This window comes from Rhipicephalus sanguineus, chromosome 8, assembly GCF_013339695.2.
Source record: "Rhipicephalus sanguineus isolate Rsan-2018 chromosome 8, BIME_Rsan_1.4, whole genome shotgun sequence".
In the NCBI taxonomy this organism is placed as follows: Eukaryota; Metazoa; Arthropoda; class Arachnida; order Ixodida; family Ixodidae; genus Rhipicephalus; species Rhipicephalus sanguineus.
Window position 1 is genome coordinate 65736122 of NC_051183.1, and position 25788 is coordinate 65761909.

The 25788-nt window shown below is 45.2% G+C and overlaps 1 protein-coding gene across 1 annotated transcript in view; it reads right to left on the reverse strand.

The window, feature by feature from the left end:
- Positions 1-1597: 1597 nt before the first annotated feature.
- LOC119403282 (trypsin 5G1-like) overlaps positions 1598-25788 on the reverse strand; it is a 42478-nt gene continuing 18287 nt past the window's right edge. Inside the window, exons 3-10 of the mRNA XM_049418253.1 lie at positions 19763-19780; positions 19485-19512; positions 18951-19024; positions 16551-16654; positions 13136-13274; positions 12100-12214; positions 6334-6500; positions 1598-1811 (exon numbers count right to left, since the gene is read on the reverse strand). Of these exons, the coding sequence (XP_049274210.1) occupies positions 1620-1811; positions 6334-6500; positions 12100-12214; positions 13136-13274; positions 16551-16654; positions 18951-19024; positions 19485-19512; positions 19763-19780 (837 nt within the window). The 3' untranslated portion in view covers positions 1598-1619. The remainder of the gene's footprint in view (positions 1812-6333; positions 6501-12099; positions 12215-13135; positions 13275-16550; positions 16655-18950; positions 19025-19484; positions 19513-19762; positions 19781-25788) is intronic.

Consider the following 25788-nt stretch of genomic DNA (forward strand, 5'->3'; position numbering starts at 1 on the left):
GTCTTGCTTTAGACAAGGATGAGATAAGTTACCTAGATGCGCAAACCTTACACTGTTTGTTTCTTTTTCTTCTGGACACGTGTGTGTAGTTGTTGGTTGTATGCTTGCGCTGTGGCCTTCTTCGTCTTGTCCCACGTTCATTTGGCGCTAACTGCATTTGTCAGAGTAAAACCTGCCTGATGCAGAATCTGTATTTGACATTGGAAGCAGGCATTCGCTTGGCGGTCGCAGTACCTTGAAAAAGCTGCCCACATACAAGATGTTAGGATTGCTTTGAGTCTGCTGACGTGTAATGAATTATGCCTTTTAAAGCGGTCCTGAACCATTATTCCAAGTAATCACCGAATGACCTCAACATAGTACCGCAAAAACAGGGGTCTGTGGCGCTCTTTGTGACAGCAAACAGCAAGCGCCGGCAGCTCCGAAGTGTGTGGGCACGGGCCCCTCTATGAAAAGAAGGCGACTGGGAAAATGGCAACTTCGCGCTCCGCTTGTAAACTATCCTTTCCACGCAAGACCAGACCCCAAGATTCGGGTGAGTGGTTCATATAGGTTTCTGCTTTCCTCAGCATGCGTGTTTTTTTCGCAAACCCGAGGGCTGCTAGTTCGTAACCAATTTAATGGACGGCGTTCACAGCTACTACCAGCACACGTTGTCATCGGTTTGTTTATTTGCATAGATAGATAGATAGATAGATAGATAGATAGATAGATAGATAGATAGATAGATAGATAGATAGATAGATAGATAGATAGATAGATAGATAGATAGATAGATAGATAGATAGATAGATAGATAGATAGATAGATAGATAGATAGATAGATAGATAGATAGATAGATAGAAATATAGATAGATAGATAGATAGATGTCGAGACGTGACGTAACTACTTTAAGCTCCTAAAGGCCCACGAAGGTTGTGCAGTTTTCATTTAACAGCCGTGTTTTCTGCTCTGTCTTTCATGACATGGCTCGATCTCGCTGTGTGATCTAATTTTACTTCTCGGAAAGCCACAAATCGCGCCGTGTTTCAATGATTAACTTGAACGCCCGTAGACTTCTCGCGCGCAAGTAATGAACAGAATGGTATGTTTGAGTTGCATCATCGCACCATGGTTTGCTAACACATAAGTCGCTCTGATACTATCAGCTGGGCCTACACCCATGCCTTATGCTAATAATTATTCATGAGAATATTCGGTGATCATGGTCATTTCAGTGAAATATGTTCGCTCGAACGCAGTTGTGAATTCTCAAAATTACGGTCACGAGAAATGGCAAAAGTAATCACTCACGCTGAGTGGCCCGGGGCTGTTACTTTTAAATAAATGAGCTACCAAATAAGCAGGCATTGTGGGTACATTTTGCGCCATTGTATTCGGAGGTGTCGGTTAGGCAAGTGTCCTGTTTTGGCCAATGACACTTCGTAAATGGTAGTTTTTTTTAGTGTTGCCATGTTGTTGGTACTTGCTTTAACCGAAATTTCGCCGAAGAAAAAACGTAGCGTGATCATGCAGCAATTACTGCTTAAGGTAATTAAGAGATTGCAGAGGGTTAGAATTTTGTTTTATAAAATACACCGTCCTCTTGCTTCAAACGGAGATCGGAAGTAACCAGGTCTATGGAGAAGGTGCGGTCTCCCAGCTTTCCGGATTCCGTAGTGATTTCTTGATCCATGGCAAGAATTCAGCCACACGAACTGCAAATGTGTACTTCCCGTGCTCACTGCATGACGTTCCGAGGCTGTGCACGCCAACTTGCACAGACCTCCCATAGCTTTGTCTCATTGTCACCGGTGCACCGGAGTCGCCCTGAAAAAATGCAACAAGAATGTCATAGATTCGTCGTAATGGCGAATCGATTTATGGGATATCAAGAAATTGGAATGTTATACAAAGAAAGGCTAGAGGCTAGCTCCTTTGTGATGCAACCTAGCGTAAATAAAAAAAAACGCCGGGCTATGAAACGCGGCGCTGCAGCGAGCGAAGTGACCTTGGTGCTGTCTAACACTTCATCGCAAACCGAGCGGCGAGAAGAGCCCGTGCCAAGGTATGAGCCGCTGCTGATCCCCATCAAAATAAAACGCGTGACCATGCCCGGCTGAGCAAAGTGCAAGGTTCCTATCGAAGCCTTTAAGCCCCCACTCCAATCTCCCGTTCCCCGATCGGCCGTTCCCCGATCGGACGGAAGACGGCCGGTGCCTTTCCTCTCCGCTTGAGGTGTAATCGCTGGCTGCGCTCGCACGCTTTTACTCGCCCATACAACATAAGACGCGCAGGGCGTTGTTCTCGATTTCGAGTTTATACGGAGCCTAACTGCAGCGCCTACAATAACCGCAAAAACGTGCGGGAGTGCCCATATAATTGCCGTCGCAATAATATTCGAACACACCTAACGCGTCCTGTCGGAATTCACGTACAGTGTAGCTCCTTCGCAGGTTGGATTGCACCCAACGGTGAGAGGAGCACCAATTCGACGTATATTGCTGCGCCTTTTCCGCACAGTTTGTGTAAAGGGTGTGACGTCCACGGTGTGAGTATGATCATGAGAGGGCGAATTATTCGTCAACTCAAAACACTAGGACACTAAGGGTGGAAATGGGTTGTATGAAATTCCGCGACGTTAAGGAAGCGGTATGAAAGGAACAATTGCTATTTAGAATGTTGCCTCTCTCGCTGCCATCCTTAGCCTTCTGGTTATATAAATTGGTAGAATGACTGCCCCGGATAGGCGCTGTTCCGGGATCGGTAGCCAAATCAGGACGAATTCTTCGTCAAGTAGGAAGCTTTACTTTCTGAAAAATGACAATGTATTTTCTTGTAGCTTTGTTCCACAAACGACCGCATGGAAGGTTTTCTTTTCATACCCCTCCATCTGCCTTGAAGAAGTCTATAGAATCGATTTCCCACACCATGTGCTTATAGCGTTTGCCTACCCTGCGGGTGGGACTGGGTTTGGTTGGCAGTGTAAGCGGGAACCAACCGCGTTTTTCAAAAGGGCGAAGATGTGCCCCGACCTAGTAGACAGTGTTGTGGGTCACCAGTTCTCTAGAAGGCGGTGTCTATTTTCCGCTATCTTAGTTCAATCTCCTATTTCTGCACCCCTATGACGCTGTGGCATAGTTCACCCTCTCCCCTCCTCCTTTCCGTCCTCCTCGCCCTCAACATTCTTCCTCACAGTCACTTTCCTTTCCCATTCCTTGCTATAAAATGCTATATATAAGCTATGCTTTACCCTCCTCCATTTCTTTCTAACTGAACGCCAATCCTCCTTACCCTCGCTTCCTTTTCTCACCACTTCGTAAACTCCTATGCATGGCTATGCTATGCTAGGAGCTGTTTGGCACATACCTCTCTTTCCCACCCTTTACTATGCTATACTGTGCATAGTCATGCTATGGTTTACACCCTCACATCCTCCAGTCCGTCATTCGCACTGTATCATCCCACCTTCTCACCCTCAGTTCCCTGCCCATTGCCTTGCTAAACTAGATATACAAGGCTGTGCAATGCTTTACCCTCTTCCCTCCTCTTTCCCTCTCTCCTCACTCTCATATTATTTCCCACCCCTTTGCTATACTTTAATATGCGCGGCTACGCTGTGCTTGGTGCTGCTTAGCCCATGCCTGCTTTCTGTGGGCGCATGCGCGTACAATCTTGTGTAGACGATTCCGGCATTTTCCTAAGCTCAGAGAGCGCCGCTGTTTAAAAAATTACATCTCCCGCTAAAGGGGACCATGAGGCGGCGTGAAGCCGGAGCACTTGCACGATCGCGTTCCGTTGGCGTTCGTTGAGCATGCTACCGACCTCCCGTCGTGGAACGCGAAGACAACAACTACGTGCTTCCCTCTAGCCTGGCCGTTAATTCTCACAGGGCGAGCGGGGAACGCGGTCTACAGGCGCGCGAGAGGGAGGCGTAGGAGAGGAGAGAGAGCGGGAGGGGACGCGCATGCGCTGGCGCTCATCGCGGCGCTGCGCAGGAGAGAATTTCGGCATGTCGAGCCCGCATTTCAGAGGAGTCAACCGAAACAAGCGCTGGACTGAAAGCGCGCAGCGCTCTACCACTTGAAGGAGAGAATACTAGAGGGGGAGAGTAGCGCATGCGCCGCGAGAGCAGATGCAAGAACGCAGAAGCCCAAGCATCTGCTGGGAGAGAATTGAAGAGAGTAACGCGCAGCTGTTGGAGAGAGGGAAGAAGGAGAGTTGCGCATGCGTAGTGTGAGTGTGGACTACAATGCCACGGGACATACCACCGTGCAAGAGATGCTTCGCATCTAAAAATGCTGAATTGGAACTTGCCGCGACGCTTTCCCGAAAAAAGTGAAGCCAGCGCTCGCCCACCTTTTATCTCGGAAACACGCGCTTTCCGGGTGGTGTTCGCTTAGACATCAAGTCGTTTTGCTCCCTTACTGTTAACGCTAGGCTAATTCTGAAATAGGAGAGCGTTGTTCCTGACGAAAGTAGCATATCGAGATGAGTATTGATGATTTGATCTCTAATAAAGTCTGAGCATACTTTGATGTTCCTTGCAGAAAACAAAAATGCAGACTCACATTGAGCAGTGTCTGTCGGGAAAAATTTCTCATATTAATTTGTGGGACGCGTGAGGACAACGCTCGGTTTTCTTCGCTAAGCGCTGATGTATTATTCTGTCCCTACTAAGGTGACGACGACGGCCGCCATCTTAAGGTGATTACGACTTCACTCTATAATTTCCCCTCCAACATCTTTTTTAGATGCGAAGTATCTTATGGCGGAGTTCAATCCGGTGGTGGTGGCGGTGTGCGGCGTGACCACCCTTACTGCGCATGCGCATACCCTCTCCACCCCCTCCCCACTTCCCCTCTCCACTTTCTCTCTCTACATCCCCTCTCCCCTCCCCCTTTCCACTCTTCCTCTGAAACGCGGGTTAGACATGCCGAAATTCTCTCCTGCGCAACGCCGCGATGAGCACAAGTGCATGCGGATCCCCTCCCCCTCTCTCTCCTCTCCTACGCTGCCCCCCTCTCGCACGCCTGCCGACTGCGTTCCCCGCTCGCCCTGTGAGAATTAACGGCCAGGCTAGAGGGAAGACAAGACGCGCGTAGCGTTCCTCTTCGCGTTCCACGACGCGAGGTCGGTAGCATGCCCAAAGAACGCCAACGGAACGCGATCGTGCGAGTGCTCCGGCTTCGCATCGCCTCATGGTCCCCTTTAGCGGGAAATGGTGTAATTTTTAACCTCCTTGGGCGCAACTACCAGCGCAACGCAAGGCGCGTCCGGTCGGCCTTGGCGTGTGAAGAGCTGCGTGGCTCGAGGCGCGAGCCAGAGAAATAAGGGGACGTTCTTCCCTCTCGGCCAGTTTGAACGCAACTCTATGCAAGGCTGTGCAATGAGTGCGTCTCCGTCGCTCCAAGTAAAAGTGGTAACGACGAAGGCGCAACTACTCTACATCACCTAGGGGCTGCTTTGTACGCTTTCCGTGATACAACGGAACGAAACGTCACGAGAGGACGAGAGGGAGCCGCACGAGATTGGTCGAGCCTCGTCTGACGGTCAGAAGTGGGAATAGCAACCCGAAGCGGCTGTGCTGTAAATCATTTTGGCACAGAACGTGCACAAAAACGGGCGGAGGCCCAATCCCGTCCAATATAGCGGATATATAACGGTCTCCGCACGACCTTGGATTGGATCAAAACGTAAGCGCTAGGGCCGGAGATTCGAATTAGCCTGCTTTGTGTCTGGCTTAATATTGTCCCGCGCCGATGGTTTGCGAAAATCGCAGCCAGCGTCCCGCCACCGAACGACTCGTCAAATTGCGATACCACCTAGCGTCCACTGAAGGCATTAACACAAATGTTAAAGCCATCGCGCTCTTCAATTTCAAGCTGTCAAAAACAATGTCTGTCACTATCAATGCTGACATATATTAAGTCTGCATTTCTTCATACGTTGAGAATATTTCTGAATTCCCTCAGCTCGCCTATTGACTGCTTGCTCCATCTCGTCCTCTCGTAGTTTCGTTTTGTTCTGCCACAGAACGCCGTAAAAGTAAGCCCCCTAGACAAGTTTAGTCTAGGTGGAGTTGGGCTACTTCGGCCCTCTTCACGCATCCTCTTCAGCGCTATAAGGATTTTACTGGCGCGAGGGAGTGCGAAGATGGGGAGGGCAGCTCCTGGCACATTACGTGCGGGCGACCTTGCTTAACGTACCGCTTCTCTGGTCATCCTTCTTGAAATTGAACGGCTAATAATTTTTTTCTACCCTGCGGATGTTTGATGCAATTCAAAGCGTATTTAAATAGAAATGATATGACATATCATGTGGTAAAAAGAATCGAACCACAGATACTTACTCCACACAGGTTTCCTTTTATTGTTGAAGAGCACAGATTGAACTTTGCATCAAAACCACCACTGCCATCTTCACCCTCCGCTTTACTTAATAGTGAGTGGCACTCTTCGCGCGACATTGCTCGAAATGTAGTGTAGAGAAGCGTCTCTGGAAATTCAGGAGGTTTGCCTGCAGAACGATAAGCGTCCAACATGAATTCTCTAATAATGGTCACATAAGCGTTAAGTCTTACTGCATTTCAAAACACCCACGCTATTGCATCTCACAAACGAAAAGGAGTATCCTCAACGCTACCTATAAGCATGAATTTATAATATTTTTGCTACTATGGCCATGCTCTAATTTTCACGTGAGCAACATGTGCGGGTATTTAGCAAAATCGTGGGAGCCGACAACCTCGAAACTGCGTCTTGTGCTTCGTACCGAGTAGCCTCTACGGTATAAGTAGGAAGTGGTGGTCATGATTAGGTCAGATAACAACATATATCAATTACCCAATAATTAAAGACCTAATTCTAAGGCACCTAGTAACTAAAAATCAATATAAGTGTGTAAAGACGAATAATAAATTTGATGAAAAGCTATAAAGAACCTGGTCGAAGCTGGCTCAAGGAACCCAAGAGGGTATTCCACAATGTTATGATATTACGAACTTTATGCACAGTATGAATTCTTAAATCGTGGCAGTGCTTTTTTAATATCCTGCTCACGTAAATCATTTAACAGACTCCGTAAACCACCAAATGACGGCGGCACAGTGGTGCGTGAATTTTGTTCCGATATGGAAGTCATAATACTATTTACTGAAGTATTAAAACTATTCAGCACCAAAATAGTACTAGGAATATTGAAGGGCATGGTAGGAAAGTTTATTCGTCGACGCAATTTACATCGCAGTAATCGTATTTTCCGACACATAAGACCTGAATACCTCTGCGAGCCTGATATTTTATAGATTTTACAACAGCACAAAATACAGAAGACCAGCAACTAAAGGACACAAACAACAGCGCTCAATCAAAACCTGGTTTGTTTGTTACTTGTGCAGTTCATAACAAAAGAAAGCGGACGCAAAAGAAAGCACACGCTACCTTAAGCATTCGGCTTAGACGATTGGAACGCGCAAGCCAACTTTCATTTATCTACTTAGTCGATTATATTATCCCCCTTGCCCTTTCCTTCCTCTAAAGCATTCCGCAGCTTACGTGGTTTTGCAGTTACCACCTTTGAAAAAGCAACAACAACATGAGATGACGTCAGGCATGCGACGTCATCACTATTTGTATATTTTTGCATAGCTCATGTTGATGACGACGCCACCCTTCGCGTTCTGAGGCATCGTAGGCTTTCGACATTGAAAAATACAAGAAGACTAACCTGTCAAACACCGCAACTGTAAGCCGTACGTAGATTACAGTTTCTAGTGCAAACATACTACGTCAAGAAACAATGATATCAATTTCTTTCTCTTGTGGAACAATCGAAGCTTGCAAATCTACACGTTGCCCCTAGCCCTTTCCAAAATCTAAAAAAATTGCCGTGTAAGTAGGTCCCTAGGGCATTTTACAATGTTAGAAGAGTGAGAAGCGGGAGCAGAGCTGCGGTCTCGGCAGTGAATGCTGGTAGTGCATAACAGTGCATATTCTTCTGTCCCTTGCGCTCTTGTAATTTGTGATATGCTATACTAGTTCGCCGAAATATGTCAACGTATTTTGTCTTGCTGACGCCACCAGTTTTTGGTAGCGGAATCACGAAGTGGATATTAGGAACTGGGCTTTCTTCCAAACGAACTCCTGGAGATCCTTCGAAGCCCCGCAGTGCCCAACAATACGCATAGCAGATGCCCAGCTTTATTGAAGGCATCATCGACTTCTATAAATGTATAAAATCGTCATTGAACAACTCACCTAATTCCAAGTGAATTTTTAAGTGAATACGCGATCATGGATTTCAGATCTTATGGACCAAAAGAACCGTGAATCCTCGCAGAAGCAGCGATACAGCTTTAACGAATTGCGCAAACTATGCGCTATAACACGGCTCACTCCGAAACAGGGTCACTTTGTCTCGGCCTAGACTCTTGGCGATCGGAATGCATTATTGCCGTAGGTTTAGTAGTTTTGCAAAAGAATGCGTTTCCAGTCGGCTCTCTCTTTCAACGAACAGGCAGGATAACAAAATTGTGCGAAATGAAAGTAAACTGCGGGATAAACTAAACATGTTTCTGTACAGATCAAAGCACACTATGCATCATGGCCGCGCGATAAGACTAGGAGTAGCTTCTTTAAGATTATTTCAATTCCAAGTTTCCTGAACGCCTGTATCATCGACATCAGACATGACTACTTAGTGAAAAAAAGGACGACGGACAGCGCGAAGCTAACAGACAGCACGCGGGGCTAAACATCAACTGAGGTTGTACTCGCAGAAAAAAAAAAAGAAAAAGACACGTAACTCAGAAGATGCGCAGGAAGCTGCCCAACATGAAAAAAAGTGACTAAAATGCCCCCCTCTAATCAACATTACTCTTGGCAACTCTTCGCATGCCTACAAAACCTACTCCTGCTGCATCTAACCAAACAGTTCCATGCGCAGATTTCTTTCCTGGTATGCGCATTCTTTATTGTTGACAGCCAGCGACGGAGCACTAACACACCAATCACCTGCTTTGCTTTAGCAAACTTTCTAAAAAAAAATCCGGTCTGATGAAAGCAGTGAAACTGCGCTCACCTGGCTTCAGGCATAGAGTTTACTAAAATAAACTAGAGGGGACTCTGGCGCTGCGATCGTTCAGCCACCATGGGAATTATGGGTAGTACACGGATTTGCCTAATCTTCCCGCTTGCGGCTTCTAACGCACTTGTGGCTTTGTTTATTGTTCTGTTTCGGCACTCGTTTCGGATAAAAGAATAGACCGTCGTGATGTTCGTGACTAGATTTTAATAGACCATTTTCAAGCAATCCCAGAACCCCCCGCGGGTGCGCGAAGCACTATGGGAAAAGTGTGTACGGCGAGCCCGCCGGCTGTTCCGTCGCTCGCTGCTCGTTGGCGCCGTGGGAGCACCAAACGGAAAAAACGCGTCGCTGATTATTAAATCCTAAATACTACACGTCTGAACGCACCGGCATGTATCTCTACGAATGAAATGCGGAAGGAACGATGCAGTCAGTGTAGGTGTTACCGAGCGGATGTATACCGGATGTAGCAGTTAAGCGGCATGCGAGTTATCACGTGCCGATACATGCAGTCAAAACGTGCTATTGTGAGCAATGTGAGCTGGAACACCGAATTCGTATTTATTCAATGATTACTTGTTCACAAGCCGCTATCGCATTTAATGCCACAGCGGCTTGTGACCGGTTTTAACCAAACTGTAGAGGTGTTACGGTGTTCAGGTATAAGATGATTATTTGATTTTAATTGAAAAGTCACGCGATGCACAAAGAAGCGAGCAGATTCTAAACGTGTTCAAAGAAAAAGGAAAAGGGATGGGACTAGAATTCGCTTGCGAGATGCCTTACTCTGACAATTGGCAGTTTCTTGATTCATGCCTTTAAGTTTCACTGCGGATCATGTCTGCGGGCAGTACAGTCCGCGTTCAGCGAAATCGGTGTTTAATTTCGCGTTGTCGCATTAGAATATTGTTAAATGAGGAATCGTGATGTCATGGTTACGCACGGCATTGGAAAAAAACTTGCACACATAAGATGAGCAATAGTTTCCAGCTGCAAAGTGATCGCCTTAAAGAGGCGGGATATTCTGCGTATCGTTGCATCGGTTTGCGAAAATCGGTTCTCATGGCAAAGAAAGATTAATACGGACGTCCTCCATCCGTGAATAATGAAGAAACTAGAAATATTGCAGTTATTCCACATATTTATAAGAAGTCGCATGGCCTGTAGAATTTAGGGCAGCGATGTGGGGGTGAAGGTTGTGTTTGCCGCCCCAAATAAGCTTAGTCGCATTAATGTCGCCAGGGTTCTGCAGGGGGCAAAGAAAAATGCGGTCAGAGGCATGCCAATTGTTTTGTCAATTGTGTAGGTGTTCACCACAAATCTCTCTTATTGTGTCCACATGTACATTGGCCAGACTGGTCGATGTATTAACATGCGCCTCAGCGAGCGTCGAAATTCATTTAATCGAGCCGTGTCATCTTACATCGCTATGTCAGTCATGCAAATGTAATTCCATCTTCGAAAGCATAGTAATTTTGTCCCATCAACCTAATCAGACAACGCGAGAAATTTTGGAGGCATATCATGTCACAAATAACGCGACAAGATGTGTCAGTCAACCTTCTCAGTCATTAAAACACAAGGAATTCAGCTTTATTAATCGACCGTGAACACGCGCCTTAGTTCTTTGACTATTTGTGCTTCATTATGACATGCGCAATGCACCCCCATTTTTGTATATAAGCTTTTTTTAATAAACTTTCAGTTGTGGGTGAGTGCTAGATGGTTTGTGCGTTTTCTTCCTTGTACTGCTTTTTTTCTTTCTTTGTTCTAAGTGTTATTCCAACTTGTAGTTATAGTATACCAACGATGGTTAGTAGGCAGTTATCGTTCTTTACATATATGGTGCGAGCGACGCAGTGAATGTATCTCATTTCCCCAAATGCCGACTACACGATGTCGATAGACGTTGATTCCAATTAAATGCATCTGCGAATCATACACCGCTCCTGCACTTCACAGGCAACCGGGTTGTGCTTTTTTTTTCATTTATGCCGTAAGGCGCACCGACTCAAAAAAAAATAATAAGTAAAAGGTGCCGCTTCTGAGCCGCTCAGCTGATCCAACAGTGGGACAGATGGAAATCGTCGAGAGGCCGTCGCAGCTAAACACTGAAGTTCGTGATTGAATTGTGCAGTCACATGTTGCACCTTGCCAAATTCACTGCGTCTAAGATGTCCTGGCACGGCGCAAGTGCAAAGCGACAGCGCTAGGGAGCCTGACAGCGCGAGGCCCGCGCGCTCGTCGCGGCGGCTGCTGCGGCGTACACACTTTTGCCATGAGCGCTTGCGCGTCCGTTGGTGGCGCTCGTGTGCTTGAAAATGGTCTATTGGTGAGCCTAAAAAGGTTAAAGCGGTGAAGTGGAACTGCTGACTGTTGCTGAACTTCGTTTTGCGACAAAGCGGATGCAGGTGACGCGGAGCCAAACGGAGCCGAAAGAACGAATTTTATACAAATCCGTGTACTATCCATCATTTCCATGCTAGCTGAAGCGCCATGCGTTGCACCTCCCATAGACACTACCGCCAGAGTTCCCTCTAAGGTATTTATAGGAAACTCTATGGTTTCAGGAGCAATCAGACAGGGAAAACGCTTGGGTATTTTGCTGAAGAAAAGTTGGTTAGGGGCGTGTAAGTGCTTTGTCGCTGGCTCTGACCAATAAAGAATGGGCATACCGTGAACGATATCATGTGCACGGAACTGCTTGGTTAGATGCAGCAGGAGTACGTGAGTAGGCATACGAAGAGTTGAAAAGATTAGTGGTGATTATAGGCGGGCGTTTTTAGTGATTTCCCCGTGTTGCGCAGCTTCCTGCGCATCTTATGAATTACGTGGTTTTTATGCCAGTAAATTCTGAGTTGAGGTTTACTATCGCGTCCTGTCTGTTGTCTTCGCCTGGCTCGTTGTACGTTTTTGCGCCATTTAGTTATCTCTGAAATCAATTCGCACCAACTAGCCTAAGTCGCATCTCTAATACGTCTGTATTATGCCCAACGCAATTTTCAATAAAGTGTCGCCAATCATGACTTACGATCATTCTTGGCTCCCCAGCCGCCAGCCATTAGCCATCTGCCATTCAATGGGATCCGTCTTTTCGGAAGACATATGGGTCGCACAAACCTGTCAAAGCTAATTCGCTCTCCTACCTGTGCAGGGAAAAATATGTAAGCATATCTTTACTCCTATTGCATACTTTGAAACAGTTGTCCAAACTTATCTTGTTCCACCAATGTTCCTTTACCGCTCTCAAGCCGGCCGCGGTGGCTGCATTCTCGATGGATGTGAAAATGTTTGAGGCCCGTGTACTTTGATTTAGGTGCACGTCAAAGAACTCCTGGTGGTCGAAATTTCCGGAGCCCTCCGCTACGGCGTCTCTCATAATCACATCGTAGTTTTGGGACGTCATTATTATTCACCGCTCTCAAGTGCATTGTGCACATGACTCGTGGAGCTGTGGATTACCGCAGCAATACATGCTCCACGATCCTTCCCTTCACGTTTCAACTTATCAATTATTCCGCGCTTTTTTTCCAAACGAAAGATTTCCGGATTGTAAAACGAAGCCTCTTTGTGCTCTAGTCACACAACCGCATTGATTACAATCAAGAAAGAATATTCTACGCGGAATGTCCTTTGCAGGTTGCCTAAGTGCATGGCCTCTGGGATTATCTCCGGCAACGCGAACCGGCGCTTTGCCGGAGCTAATCGCGGAGACCCCGCACTTAGACAACCTGAGCAAAGAAATATTGCTGTGACCTTTAGGCGTTGCCGGACGTCACAGCAATATTTATTTGCACGAATGTAGAGGGGGAGCAGCTTCCCCAGTACAAAGTATACGTCTACGTTAGGACGTAATACTATGCTTACATCGGCATCAATTCTTGAGAACGTTTGAACAGCGAGTTTCTCTTGCCTTCATTTATGACAGCAAGAACGTGTTCGCTCAGTCTCATCTGACTGCTTCACGTGACTGCGGTGCATGTAAGTACATTACTAGGAATGCTAATTAAAGCAAATGGAGGTACTAAAGCACACATTCCAGAACCGTGAGAAAGGAATACGTGTACCTTAAGGAGCGCTACGTCGTACTTGGCAGCGTATTGCTTGTTGAAGCGATGATGCTTCGTGAAGCGTTCAACAATAGTCACAGGTCCTTGATTCGGTCTGGTTGTGTTGTAAAAGATCAAAATCTGTTGTGCTGGAGGTCTGGGCATAATTTTGCAGAAAAATGGTAATTAGTCAATCAGAGCAATGTCATAGAATTCACTGTTCTAGCGATTCAATGCGACTCAGATCTGGTTATTCAAATGCTCTTCCGTAACCGTATTCAATTATCCAACACATCGCCGGAAATTGAATGAATAGGAAATTTGCCCCTACATCCGGAAGTATTTTCGTTACCGTTTTATAGTTATTTTTCAGTGCTGTGGCGTACATACAAATTTTACAAAAGCGTTTACCCAAAACCAATAGTCACCTGATAAGGTTGAAAAATCTAACACAGACTCCCAACCTAAATTTAGTTCACATCACTTTTTTTTCGCATAGACCTCTTTAGAAAGATATCTTTCTGTAAAGAGGAAGCCTAAAGCTTATCAGCATACAGATAATAAACAGATAAATAGCGGAACGTAACTGTTGCAGTAATCATATAATGGAGCACATGACGTTTCATGGAGCCAAACTCCTTGGCTCATAAAAGCAAGAAAGAAAAAGAAACTACATAAGCAGCAAGCTTTTGTTCACAAAGCCAGCATGTCAGAATTACTAGCCGTCAATCAGTGTCGACGTAGCAGTGCAAGCCCTAAACCAAGAATGTAGCTGAAGAAATGGTCGACATCCCGTCCTGAAAACATGAATGTCCTGAGAAGCTGTATCTAACACAACATACGCTGAAGGGGGGGAGGGGGCGGTGCTCTGTTTTATTATTACTTTAGAGTAATGGTAGTGATAGTCGCCTTATGGTCGGTGTGGTAGACCGTGATTGGCTCTGCGACCACTTTAGCCACGCGAATTTGTCCCTGTCGTCCAGCATAGTATTGACGCTGTTCTTCGGATGTCCTTAATTTTCGTGGTCTACCCATCGCAGTCTAAGAATGAACTGAGTGAGTTGCTAGATGGGCCTCCCTTTTATATAAAAAACCGCGAAACACGCGGGGAGAAGGACGGCCGTTTGACGTCATTCGAAGCCCTAGTGCGAAGAGCAAAGCAGCTGCAACCTAGTCTTTACCGGGGACGCGTGGGAGGGTGTTCGTATTGTTCACAGGCGCCTTATCATCCAGCATGCGGTTTTGGTGCTTGTTTTGCGGTTTTGTTTATTGAAACGAATACTGAACTCTATGCTGTAGGCTTTATTGCAAGGAAAAATATGTCGTTTGCCTTCGATTGTTAAAGTGCCCCTAAACCACCCAGAGGTCGAAATTTAGTTGTGGCGTTGCATTTGTGCACGAGCGTACAGCGAACGCGTTCGTCGGCTTCTCTGTCCACCTCTCCGAATGCCCTTCTTCAGCGCCCGAAGTGAAAACGCAAGGAGCGCGCGCATCTGCTAGCAGAGGAGCGCGCGAGCACGAGCATCTGTTGGTGATTTAGGGGCTCGGCGTTTTGTGTTTACGCCACGTAGGCCACGTGTTTTAGGGGCGAAGCTCCTTACGCCGTGGGTCAGTCCCTCCTCAGTCGTAGGCACCTCGTCTAGTTCGTGAAGTGATCACTAGACGGCGTTGGTGGCGCTCGCTCCATAGAGATACATGGTAAAGGCTAGTGTGACGGGATATCACTAGATGGCGCTAGCGCAGCATGGTTGACGAATTAAAATACGAGATGGCGCTGCGGCGATCGCTCCATTCAGATGTATGGGAGCGCATAGTGTGATGAGCGATCACTAGATCATTGGATGGAGGCGATCGTTCGAGATGTTTCGATGCAGTGCGATGGGAGACCGCTAGGGGTGAGAGCTATAAAGTGCGCTCGCACTTGGCGCACTTCTTCTTTCGCTCGTAGTCACTGCGCCATATGGAAGGCAAGGCGGCGGAGCGAGAGAAAATGAATAAAAGTTCTTATATAACCTAACACACTGGTTCTCACGTCTTTCATGATGATGTAATGGGCAAATTTTCACGGAAGAGTCATGAACCTCCGGAGCTTCGCCCACTGATCATCATTCACCCCATGGATATGCTGTGATTTTTTTCTGCGCACAGAGACAAAACCATTGGGGGGTATACGTAAACTTGTTCACTGTAAAACTAGCAGCAGTGTGAGAGATAGTCACTGTTGAATCAATTTTGGCAATATTGTGGTCGCACAAGAGGACGATATGACTTACGACTCTTTCTTTAACCCTTTCGGTGAATTGAAGAAGTTGACAATGTGTGCTACGTCTGTTTGACATTCTAGTTTGTCGCTAAATATTTGCACTCGTAGAAAACTATTTTTTTACCCGCTTCGACAGTGAAGGTATAGATGGTTATTGAAACGTACCGTTACGTAATTGTTTCTAGATAGATGATACTAGTAGAAATAGTTTAAATGTCATTTCCAAGCTGAGACCGTAGCGCACACTCCAGAGGTCGGTTGTCAACGATTACCTCTTGTCCTTATTACTGATGAGATAGCACAGCGGGAAACGGGATTTCAGTGTTAACTTTTAAACACGTCAGGTCCAATCAGATAGTAATAATGACAATATTACCCTAAATTCTTGTGGTAAAGCAGTACATTTCATCAGGCCTGCCAAAGCCATCGATGGCTTGAGCGCTAAAGTCTGGCAGCTAGATAGAAAACAATGTACGGAATACTCATTGTGGTATACAGTGAACCATACAAAGGTAAATACTAAAATGATACAATATCTACGAAAACAAATGTCATTGACGAAAAAACACATACAAATAGCAATGTCTGTTAACAAAATGCGCATGACCATGCTAGTTGAGAATACCTGAACAAGTTAGGAATTGGATTGCGCATGCTCGCACACAAGCAATGCGCCTCTGCAAGTACATGCTTCGTATGAATATTTTTTAATTCGTATTTTGTTTTTATGCGGAAGTCACTGCGGATAATTAATTGAAGGAAGTCGGAACGCAGTGGGTGCGTACTCTAGCGCGCTACATTGTTGAACATTGTAGTGTCCGAGAAGCAGTCCTTGGCACTTAAACAACGGAAAGTGATGTACGGAACTACGATTTCACTGGACCGTACGCATATGAAAACAACCGTGCCCATAAAAGACATCTTTGCAATTAGAAATCGACAGTAATATGAAACAGTTAGCATCAGAATGTATGCTGTGATCAAATGTGCGCATATTAGGCAGATAGATCACCATTACTGCTCGCTGACGGTGTATATCAATAAGATGGGAGAAATAACTCATGACACGTATAAATGAAAACAACGCCTGCAGACACAGGTCGCCTTGGTGCATTTTTTCGCTATGATTAAGTTGAAACTATTCATACATATTAATAAAAAAGTACTTACTCAGTTTCAACGCAGTGGGCCGCCGTTAATATAACGTTGTGAGATATTATGCTACCTGCGCATAAATTTGCCTTACCATCGCCTCGAACGCCTACAATTTGTACCTGAAGGAGAAAATTAAATAGTTAGCCCTGGCTATGCTCTGAGGTGCACATATGAAGCAGGAATATCACACAGAAATATTCAATCTTATTTGATAAGCACACATGCCAGGATGATAGGAATTAATGGCGCTTGATATCGCCCCCATGCTCGCTCCGAACAAAAGTGTTAAAACGATTGGGCTTCTTCTACTGCGCAAAACAATTTTATTTCTTTCAAAAAGCGGAGCTTAATTTGTGCCTCCTTTGCCAGACCTAGACACGCAGCTGTGCTAGACCCAAAATCTTAAGTAGGTAGCGTCTCGCAAAACGTACAGATTTGGTAGCCGGAGAAGAACATCTCATGGCTGTCGACAAAACGAAAAAAATGCTGAAATAATGGTGATGTGTCAGGATATACTGATAAAGACTTTTTAATCGTTCAATGTTAAAATTATGGGTGTTCTTCGTACGTGACATCTTTCCGAAACCAAATATTTAGGAAGGACCTATTATATCCGGCTACACAAGAACGGCATAAGAATGTACGATTCGGGAAGGAACATTATTGTGCAATACAATACCACGACGGACTGTTGTTGATGTAGTTCATATAGTGGCTACCTATCACATTGAAAGCTAAGGTAATACACAATGCAAGATAAGTTAACACGGTCGTAGGACACAACAAATACGTACCGATTAGTACGACTTCTTTCTATATAAAATGTTTATGGCGCTTGGCTGCTGACCCGAAGGTAGCGGGATCAAATCCCAGCAGCGGCGGCCGCATGTCGATGGAGGCACAGTGCAAGATGCCCGTGTGCTTAGATTCAGGCGCACGCTAAAGAACCCCAGGTGGAAGAAATTTACGGAGGCCTCCACAACGGTCTCTCTCGTAATCGTATCGTGGTTTTGGGATGTAAAAGCTCAATAATCATAATTATTATTCTATATAAAGACATGTTTAGCGCATTCATTGCCACGGTAAAAGGCGTGTTACAGGGTCCAGACAGTACACACCCTGTGCAACGCACATTTTAACGCGGTGACATGTCGACTGAATGACAGGGATGACAAAATATTTAATTATTACAATTACATGGTATAGATAACCGAACGAAGGTTACGCAACAATGACGAGGGCCCGATGACAATAGAACACGGATGGCAGCTAAGCAAGAAATTCATGGTAATCACGCACCGATATTTATTGTGGTCGTCTATTTCATATTAAGTCAATTCTTGATACTGACCATACAGAGACTAGCCGGACAGCAAATTACCAATGAATATTCTACATAACTAGGACTGCTGAACTAACCCTGAGAGCCAGCAGAAACAGGAGGTCGTGGCAAAACATTATTCGCTTTACATTGTTCCCCGGTCTCTCTAGAAAGTGCTCGTGAAATTATTGGTTGACGCTCTCTATGTTCCGTAGTTTCGAATTCAAGATTTCAATAGGAGTTTCATCAATATGTTCAGCGAGGTCTGAGACACGACCGCAATCGATTCGGAATCCTAGCTCGAGGGTCGATGCGACATTAAATTTATTTTCTCGCAGCTCTGTCTTTTTTTCTTTTTTTCGGCCAAGCAAACCGGCTAGACCGGAGCCCGAGTCTCTAAAACCTGCTGAACCTCTCAATAAAGTTATTTCCATCCATCTAATATTGACAAAGGGATAATTCAGGGTTTTGGATAGGCAGCTTGGGCATGTTTCGCAAGCCATTGTGTTCTAAAAATTGACCTAACATTTGACTTGTTTACATGGCAAAATACAGAAACCTTATGTCAAATTGCATACTTCAAAGGTGGCAAAATTTAAGCGCTGTATTGCACACAAATATATATATGCTAGAAAATGGAACAGAAGTGGAGCTTGTATAATGCCTGGCTTCAGCGGGAACTCCAATTTGCCGATCCATGAAATAAGGCTGAAACATTGGAAGTTGTATCTACAATGCGGAATAACGATTTCAGCACTCGCCATGGTGGCTTACGAGACAGATGTTGCGCAACGGATCTCGAGGTCGTGGTTTGTGTTCCCGGTCAGAGCGGCTGTATTGTGATAGGGAGAAATGAAATAGCACCCGTGTTCTTAGATTTAGGCGGATGATAAAGTACAATGGGAATCAAAATTATTGCTGAGTACACCCCTGCGGTATGCTTCATTCTCATATCCTGACCTTAACGTGAAAAACCAAAAAAAATTCTTATCGAGCTTCATCGTAGAAGAGAGCACGTAATACACTTAAAAGAACTTACAACGGAAAGGTCTCCCTATGTACCAATGAAAAGTGCGAAAAATATCTGTACTTACGATCCATGGAATCTGTGGCTTCTCTATCGTATCGCCGTTGTAAACCCTTCCTGTAGGTTCAGACACACCACAACCTGGATATAAAGATAGGGCTTCATAGTCAAGTTGCGAGCAGAAAAGTAAGAACAACAATAAATATCTTCATTTCAGACCTCAATCATCAGGCATAGTGGGACTCCATCTCCAGTAATGTTGACCAATCTACGTTCCACTGAAGATTACGAGATTACGCTTTTGAGTCAACGCTGTTAAAAGTGCGAAGCTGTTTTTAACCGTTTGCGCGAACTGCGTTTGACATACTAACGTCGCAAGGAGCCTTGTTTAGGGTACAAATTTCCCTTGCATGCACCACACATTTCATTTAGCGGAAGACTTTACAAACGCATCGGAGCTTCAATGAAGACACCTATTATGTAAGTGCACTGAGTTGCAAATTATGGCAGTAAATTATAAAAACGTGGAAGATAATACGGCAATGTGTCATGCTCACTTTAGAAGTTGCAAAACCAAAAAGGCAATTTTACGGAGGCTCACCTCTGCTATTTATGTGGGCATCCAGGTCCTGCAAAACGAACAAAAACTTTGTTATTCCATTGAAAAATTCAATATGAACCATCTCAAAATTATCTCTGCCTCGCCCAATCTGGCACAAAAGGTCCTGCAAATATTTATGGAATAATATGTCGCAATCGCAACGTGCCCAATATCATAGCATCCGGAGCAGGTTCTAAGGCTACACCGCGCATCCAGTTCTTGGACACACAGTCCCAATGAGATACAGGACGGCTGTTTAAAAATCGCGCCAAACTCACATCTTCGCCATGGGATATCTGCAAAAGCGAAAGACATAGCATAAACACCAATGAATATTTGCAATCGCTGTGAGAGTGAGCTTGTGCTTGAAATTTTTCTCCACGCCACATGACTGCTACTGAGCATTTCGTCATGCTTCAGCTGCCTTTCCTACAGTAAGCTTAAAAGCACATCCCCGTGACCTCTTTAGCTTCTCTTTATTTTAACTTTTCGATCCTCTCATACTCAAGATCTTGAAATAAAATTTGGAGTTTTGTATAGACGAGTGGTGTATGAAAAGCCACGAAGATAAAAAAAATTATCAGCGTCCATGCTAACGCTTCACTTTTCTCAATACGCAACCTACGCTCTGACAGCCACGTATAACTAAAGCATATGTTGAAGTAGCACATCAGTTCATTCGATACGCAATGCGAAAGTTCATCAAAGCCGCTATCGCATTTGAAAAGCACGCTACTATCATAGAAAGTTATCGCAGTCGGTAATTGCAGGGTAGTAATCAACATTTCCTCCTAGCTTCTTTTTTGTGCCTCGTGTATCAAGCATTGAAGTGAGTTGACAGGTGACGTTATATGCCACAGACCAAACTCGCCCGTGTATTCTTGGAACCACGCTTTCACTGAAGTCGTTGTCAGACGTATAACTGCTCTACGCATCCTCTTATGTGCTATCATCGTGTATTTCAGCATGAAGCTGGTTGCATGTTCATTCGTAGACGAACCACTTTTGACTTTGTCCTACCCGTGACTCATAAAATGCTGCTTAACTGATTCTTTCAAACCAATCACACCGTTTTACAAAGGCAAATACTGACAAACTCACGCTTATGACACGTTCGACAGAAGTCCCGTTTGCCGATAGCTAAATATTTTCTGCGTTGTTAAAATTTTCTTAACTCTTGTTAACTCTGCACGATTTCTTACACTGAATAGCACAAACGTCTTTGTTCAGCCCAGACGTTAACGAGGATGATAGTGAAAGGTAGAGACAATGATCTACCTATTTCATTGCAGCTCTTATAAAGGTCAGCGATTTGAACTTAAGATATTGAATTCCCAAATATCTCAATCAAGCACACCGCATTCATACGCCCAATGCTACTCGCTCTTTCAAACAATGAGCCGCGGTCAACACAACATTGTTGTAATGATGCTTCCACCACAAGTTTCCATGTTCTGCGTCCCTGGTATAGGTGAAATAAGCTGCACCTAGATAAAACAAAATAAAGGTGTTCACAAAACCAAAGCGTCACAAGGCACAAAATAAAACTGCGCTTTTCAGCAAAAAAAAAAAACAATAATGGATCACATCTTTGCCTGGAGAGATCGGGTCAGCGCACAGTGTAAGGCACAATGATTTATTCATCGACCACATTACCATCTATACATGCATCGTCATTTTCCAATGGTTTTATTGAATTATCTTATTCTAGTGCTTGTATACACAGATGAGCTTGGCTGTCTATGCTAATAACCCAACACCGGAACGCATAGCATCGTTAATCGCACAAAACCTAAAGCAGACGATTATGATTATCATAATATACGGGGAAACAAGACGCAAGGGCCAATGTTCGCCAAAAAGCCCCAAGACAAGATTTAGTGTGTGATCAATGACAATGTGAGGTGTCCGTATGTCGCCCAAAAACCTGCGCACAGAAATTGCGATAACGCAATCTGGGGTTTTGCATGCGAAATTCCCGACATCATTATGAGGCATGCCTTAGTGGAAGGCTTTGGGAACTTCGGCCGTCTGGTGTTCTCTAGATTCCACTGACATCGCGCAGTACACGGACATCCAGCATTTCGCCTCCATCAAAATGCGACTGTCACGGCTGCAAACAAACCCGCGAATTTCGGGTCAACAGCTGCGCACCGTAACCACTGCTCCACCGCGGCGGACACCACTGAAAGCGCGTCAGACGCAGTTGACGTAAATACAAAGAGCGGCATAGGTTCGGATGGTTGCATGAAGACGAGGAAGACGCGCACAATAAAAAAAGTGTGCTTGTGAACCGGCGGTGTCTATTCCTGTACATTACCATGCCCTTGTCGCGAAACACAAATCCATCAGAACACCTTAATTCACCGAACGCCATGACCCTTCCAGGCGCATTAAAAGTTTTGGTCTCACGGCCTCTACTCTTACTCTTCTTCCGGCATTGGGTGAGCCGCAGTTACACAGCTCTTTGGGAATACCAATTGAGAGCTTCATGGGCTTCAGGACGACCCTAATACCTGTGTCTGCACCGCCATGTTGTCCTTAAATACTCCTCGCCAGAGTCCATCAAGAAATCGGTCGTGGAGGGGCATCTTTCGAGAGCTGCCCAAGTCTCGCATTGCTTCTAAGAAAGCAAATATGATTTGTGGTCATCTAGGAGCGCGGCCCTGACGTACCCACTTGCAGCTCTTCCGGTCGCTTATAACACTCACTTCATGGAGATGAGGTAGCGCAGGTAATCCAGCAGTGAAGGCGTTGTCACCTACATACATCACAAACTGTGCCTCCTGCATGCTTATGAGATAGCGTGGACCTATCTCAGAGCAAAAGAGCATGTCGGTCATGCAATACATCACTCGACATGCGCTGTCTTACCGTCTGTGGAGACAGTCCAGGATAACATCGAGACTTTCGTCTTTATATCTGGGGTTATAACATTCCAAAACCACGATATGACTATGAGAGGCGCTGTAGAGGAGGGCTCCGGAAATTTCTACCAGCTGGGGTTCTTTAACGTGCACCTAAATATGAGTACACGGGCCTCAAACATTTTCGCCTCCATCGGAAATGCAGCCGCCGCGGCCAGGATTCGATCCCGCGATCTTCGGGTCATTGGTCGAGCGCCACAACCACTACACGACCGTCTTACGGCCGGTGGAGTTGCAGGAAAGTGCTAGACGTAGCGTTCCTGCAGGCTGCCAGCAGGCACCTGCCTCAGTGCGACTCGGAGATTTTCTTGTAGACGCTTCGGACATGGATACAAGAACTGCCCACAAGCACCCGATCAAGTGATCCAGCACCAAACGTGGTCACTTCCAGCAGTGCGAATCTGCGCCGACCGTATCCAAAAAACGTACGGCTGTTGTGGACATTGGAGCTCAACGTACGGTACTGCTTCGATGTCATGCCCCAGGCAGCCTCCATCCTTATACTGATCCACCCCTGCGTGGCCTCGACGGCAGCACATTGCCTGCGCTGCAGCGCCAAACCCAATGCCGGGAGCAAATTGTTTACTTGGATTTGGAGCTGTGGGCCGACATTGCAAGCTAGCAGGACCTTCTACAGTTTTTTAGGCGAGAACCAGAAAGGTAAGATAAAAAGTTGCAATTCGCCCGCCATCGTTTCCGGGGAAAACGAAAATAGCACTAAACCAGTAACAAGCAACACACTGCAATGTCACTAGATGCAATCGATCTTCAAGATGTTTAAAAGCGACTTGTAGCACGATTCTTTCGCGGATTGAATGCTTATTCATGTTCACTTCCCTGTTATTAATTTAGCGCGGTTAAGACGATAACTCATTGAATAACACAGATTGATAAAGAAGCGCAAAAACGCATTGACGCACACGTAATACGTAAACACCAGCGCTTGTGTTGGCGTGTTCTTTATGCGTGCGTGAATTAGTCTTATGTGTGCTACTTCACCAATATAATAGTTCAACAACTAGCCCATCAGTATATATCAAGACAGATTACACTTTTTTGTTGAGCGGGCAAGGTACCAGCCGTTAAATGACCTCGGTGGCAAGCAATTTGGTAATTCACGACGGAAAGATAATGGTCGGAGTACCGTACTTACGATCCAGGGAACCTGCGGCTTGCTTATAGTCTTGCCATTGAAAACTCTTCCGGTGGGTTCTGACTCGCCGCAACCTGAATATAATGGGAGTGCCTGTGAAGCTACTAGCCACACTAAGAGGCAGGCATAACAAATCTCTGTTCGTGTTTAAAATTGGCAAAGTACTACGAACTGTGTCACTCGAGCGCTACAAAAGCTGACAACGTTGATATTGACACGTGGTCGTGACGTTGAAGAGGGTAGCAGTCGGCAGGTGCAAGACGAAAATTTTTATTTGGGCGAACCTGTGCCCGGGAAACGAATAGTCAAACCACATCAATGCACGCTGTACACTGATAGCGGCGAACAGAGCGTCGGCCGTCGATAACACTGATAATCGCTGGGACTCGCCGTCTTTTATACATCACGCATCGAACTTTCCAGCCTTATCACTGGTGGTCGCGCAAGCTCTTGAATAATCTTGACTATTCGCGTCCTGCACGCAGTCTTAACAAAATGATCTACGACAATCCCGAAGCTTTTCAAACACTGCAGCGCGGTCTGCGTCGAGCGTTACCAACCGTCCTTGCGGGTCAAACCCGAATACATAAAAAAATACACTCGCGGCAATATCTTTAATGAAAAGTATAAACGTTTAGTAGAACGCTAATTCTCAGCTCTCCTTTAAGGTTTGGAGGTACTGCGCAAAGTGCAATTCCATCTCTAATATATTCAATACGCTGATATTTCAATTGAGAATATTCTCTATTTCAACGCCAATAAATTCATTAAGCCCTTCTTTGCCAGCTCATGTTAACCATGTTTTTCGGCTTAACGTCATAATTAACAAAAGTAGACCTCCTGATCAATTAACGCTCCGCTTGAAGCAAATTTTCAGCTCTAGCAAATCGTACATGCGTATTTCAGCTTTAATTGAGATAATATTTTTGCTTAATGCACGGCGTTATATTGTGACAGGAAGCCAGTGTACAAATATAAAAATAACAATACTGAACTGTAACGTGCAGCTTCTCTGAATTGTAAAGATACAATTTTGCGACGACTTACCCTTGCTCTTAATGCCGGCATCTATTTTCTGCAGAATGACCAAAATATTTTAATTATATTTCGAATGTATTTCCCGGCTTCGAAAATTCTGGGCAAGCACTCTTGCAACTATTGATTGGGTACATTATTGTGACATTGTGACCAAGCGGGAGCACGTACGCATCGGGCTGTCGGTGACGCAATGCATAATAAGGCGCAATAAAAAACGCCAACAAGGATCCTTATCCGAGCAATATCACACAATTCAACTTATTAGACTTATTTGTTTTCCCTCTGGTTTCCCCTCTGGAAGCCGGCAGGCCCGCATCGGCCCAACGGCGGCTAGCCAACGTCGGGCCGATGCGGGTAAAAGTAGCGCGAGCGTGATTTGCCGACGTCGGGCCAATATTGCCGCCGTCATTTGCCGACGTTGGGCCAAGATCGGTCCAATGGCGGCGTGCTGCCTGGGTTTCTGGTGTCTTTCAGGCGATATGCTATGGTAAAGAGGCCATCTTGATTTCAGTTTCATACCTCAATAACTTTTTCTATATTTTACTGTGAAATTTTGAGTGCTCATTGAGAAAGCTCTCGGCCTTCACACTGCGCGATTTCAACTGTGCAGCTTTTGCTACTTCTTTGTATTTAGTAACCAAATCTTATAATAAGGTGCAAAGTTAAATGTATGTTTTCCCAGAAACAAAAAAACAGTAAGACCATGAAATCTGGCATGATAATTGCACATAGCAGTGGCATTAACCCCGAGCTCTAAAAATGCGTTCTTACGTTTGTCTCACAAGTAAAAAAATATTGTCCTCACATGCCACGTGCCATAAGAAATATCTTCCAATTGATTATATTTTTCCTAATTATAACTCAAACAATTCTCCAAAATTTTAGTTTCAGACGATTCGGAAAGTATTTGAGTGTAATCTGACAAAATGGCAGTGCAATCGGTCGGATAGTTTTGCAGAAAAGGTGCATGAACTTTCGAAAATTTTCAATACGCTCATCGTGAAAAAAAATTGCTCATATTTATTATAAAAAATACGTACATGCAGAAACGATGACGAGAAATAACAAGTAACTAAGCCCTTGCATCCATCAGGAGGCGCGGTTTTTGGAGCCATTTCTAAATGGCTTCTAGCGCTCCCACGCGCGCGCCAATGCACGGTTTTGCTCCTCAGATTGTATATTATTT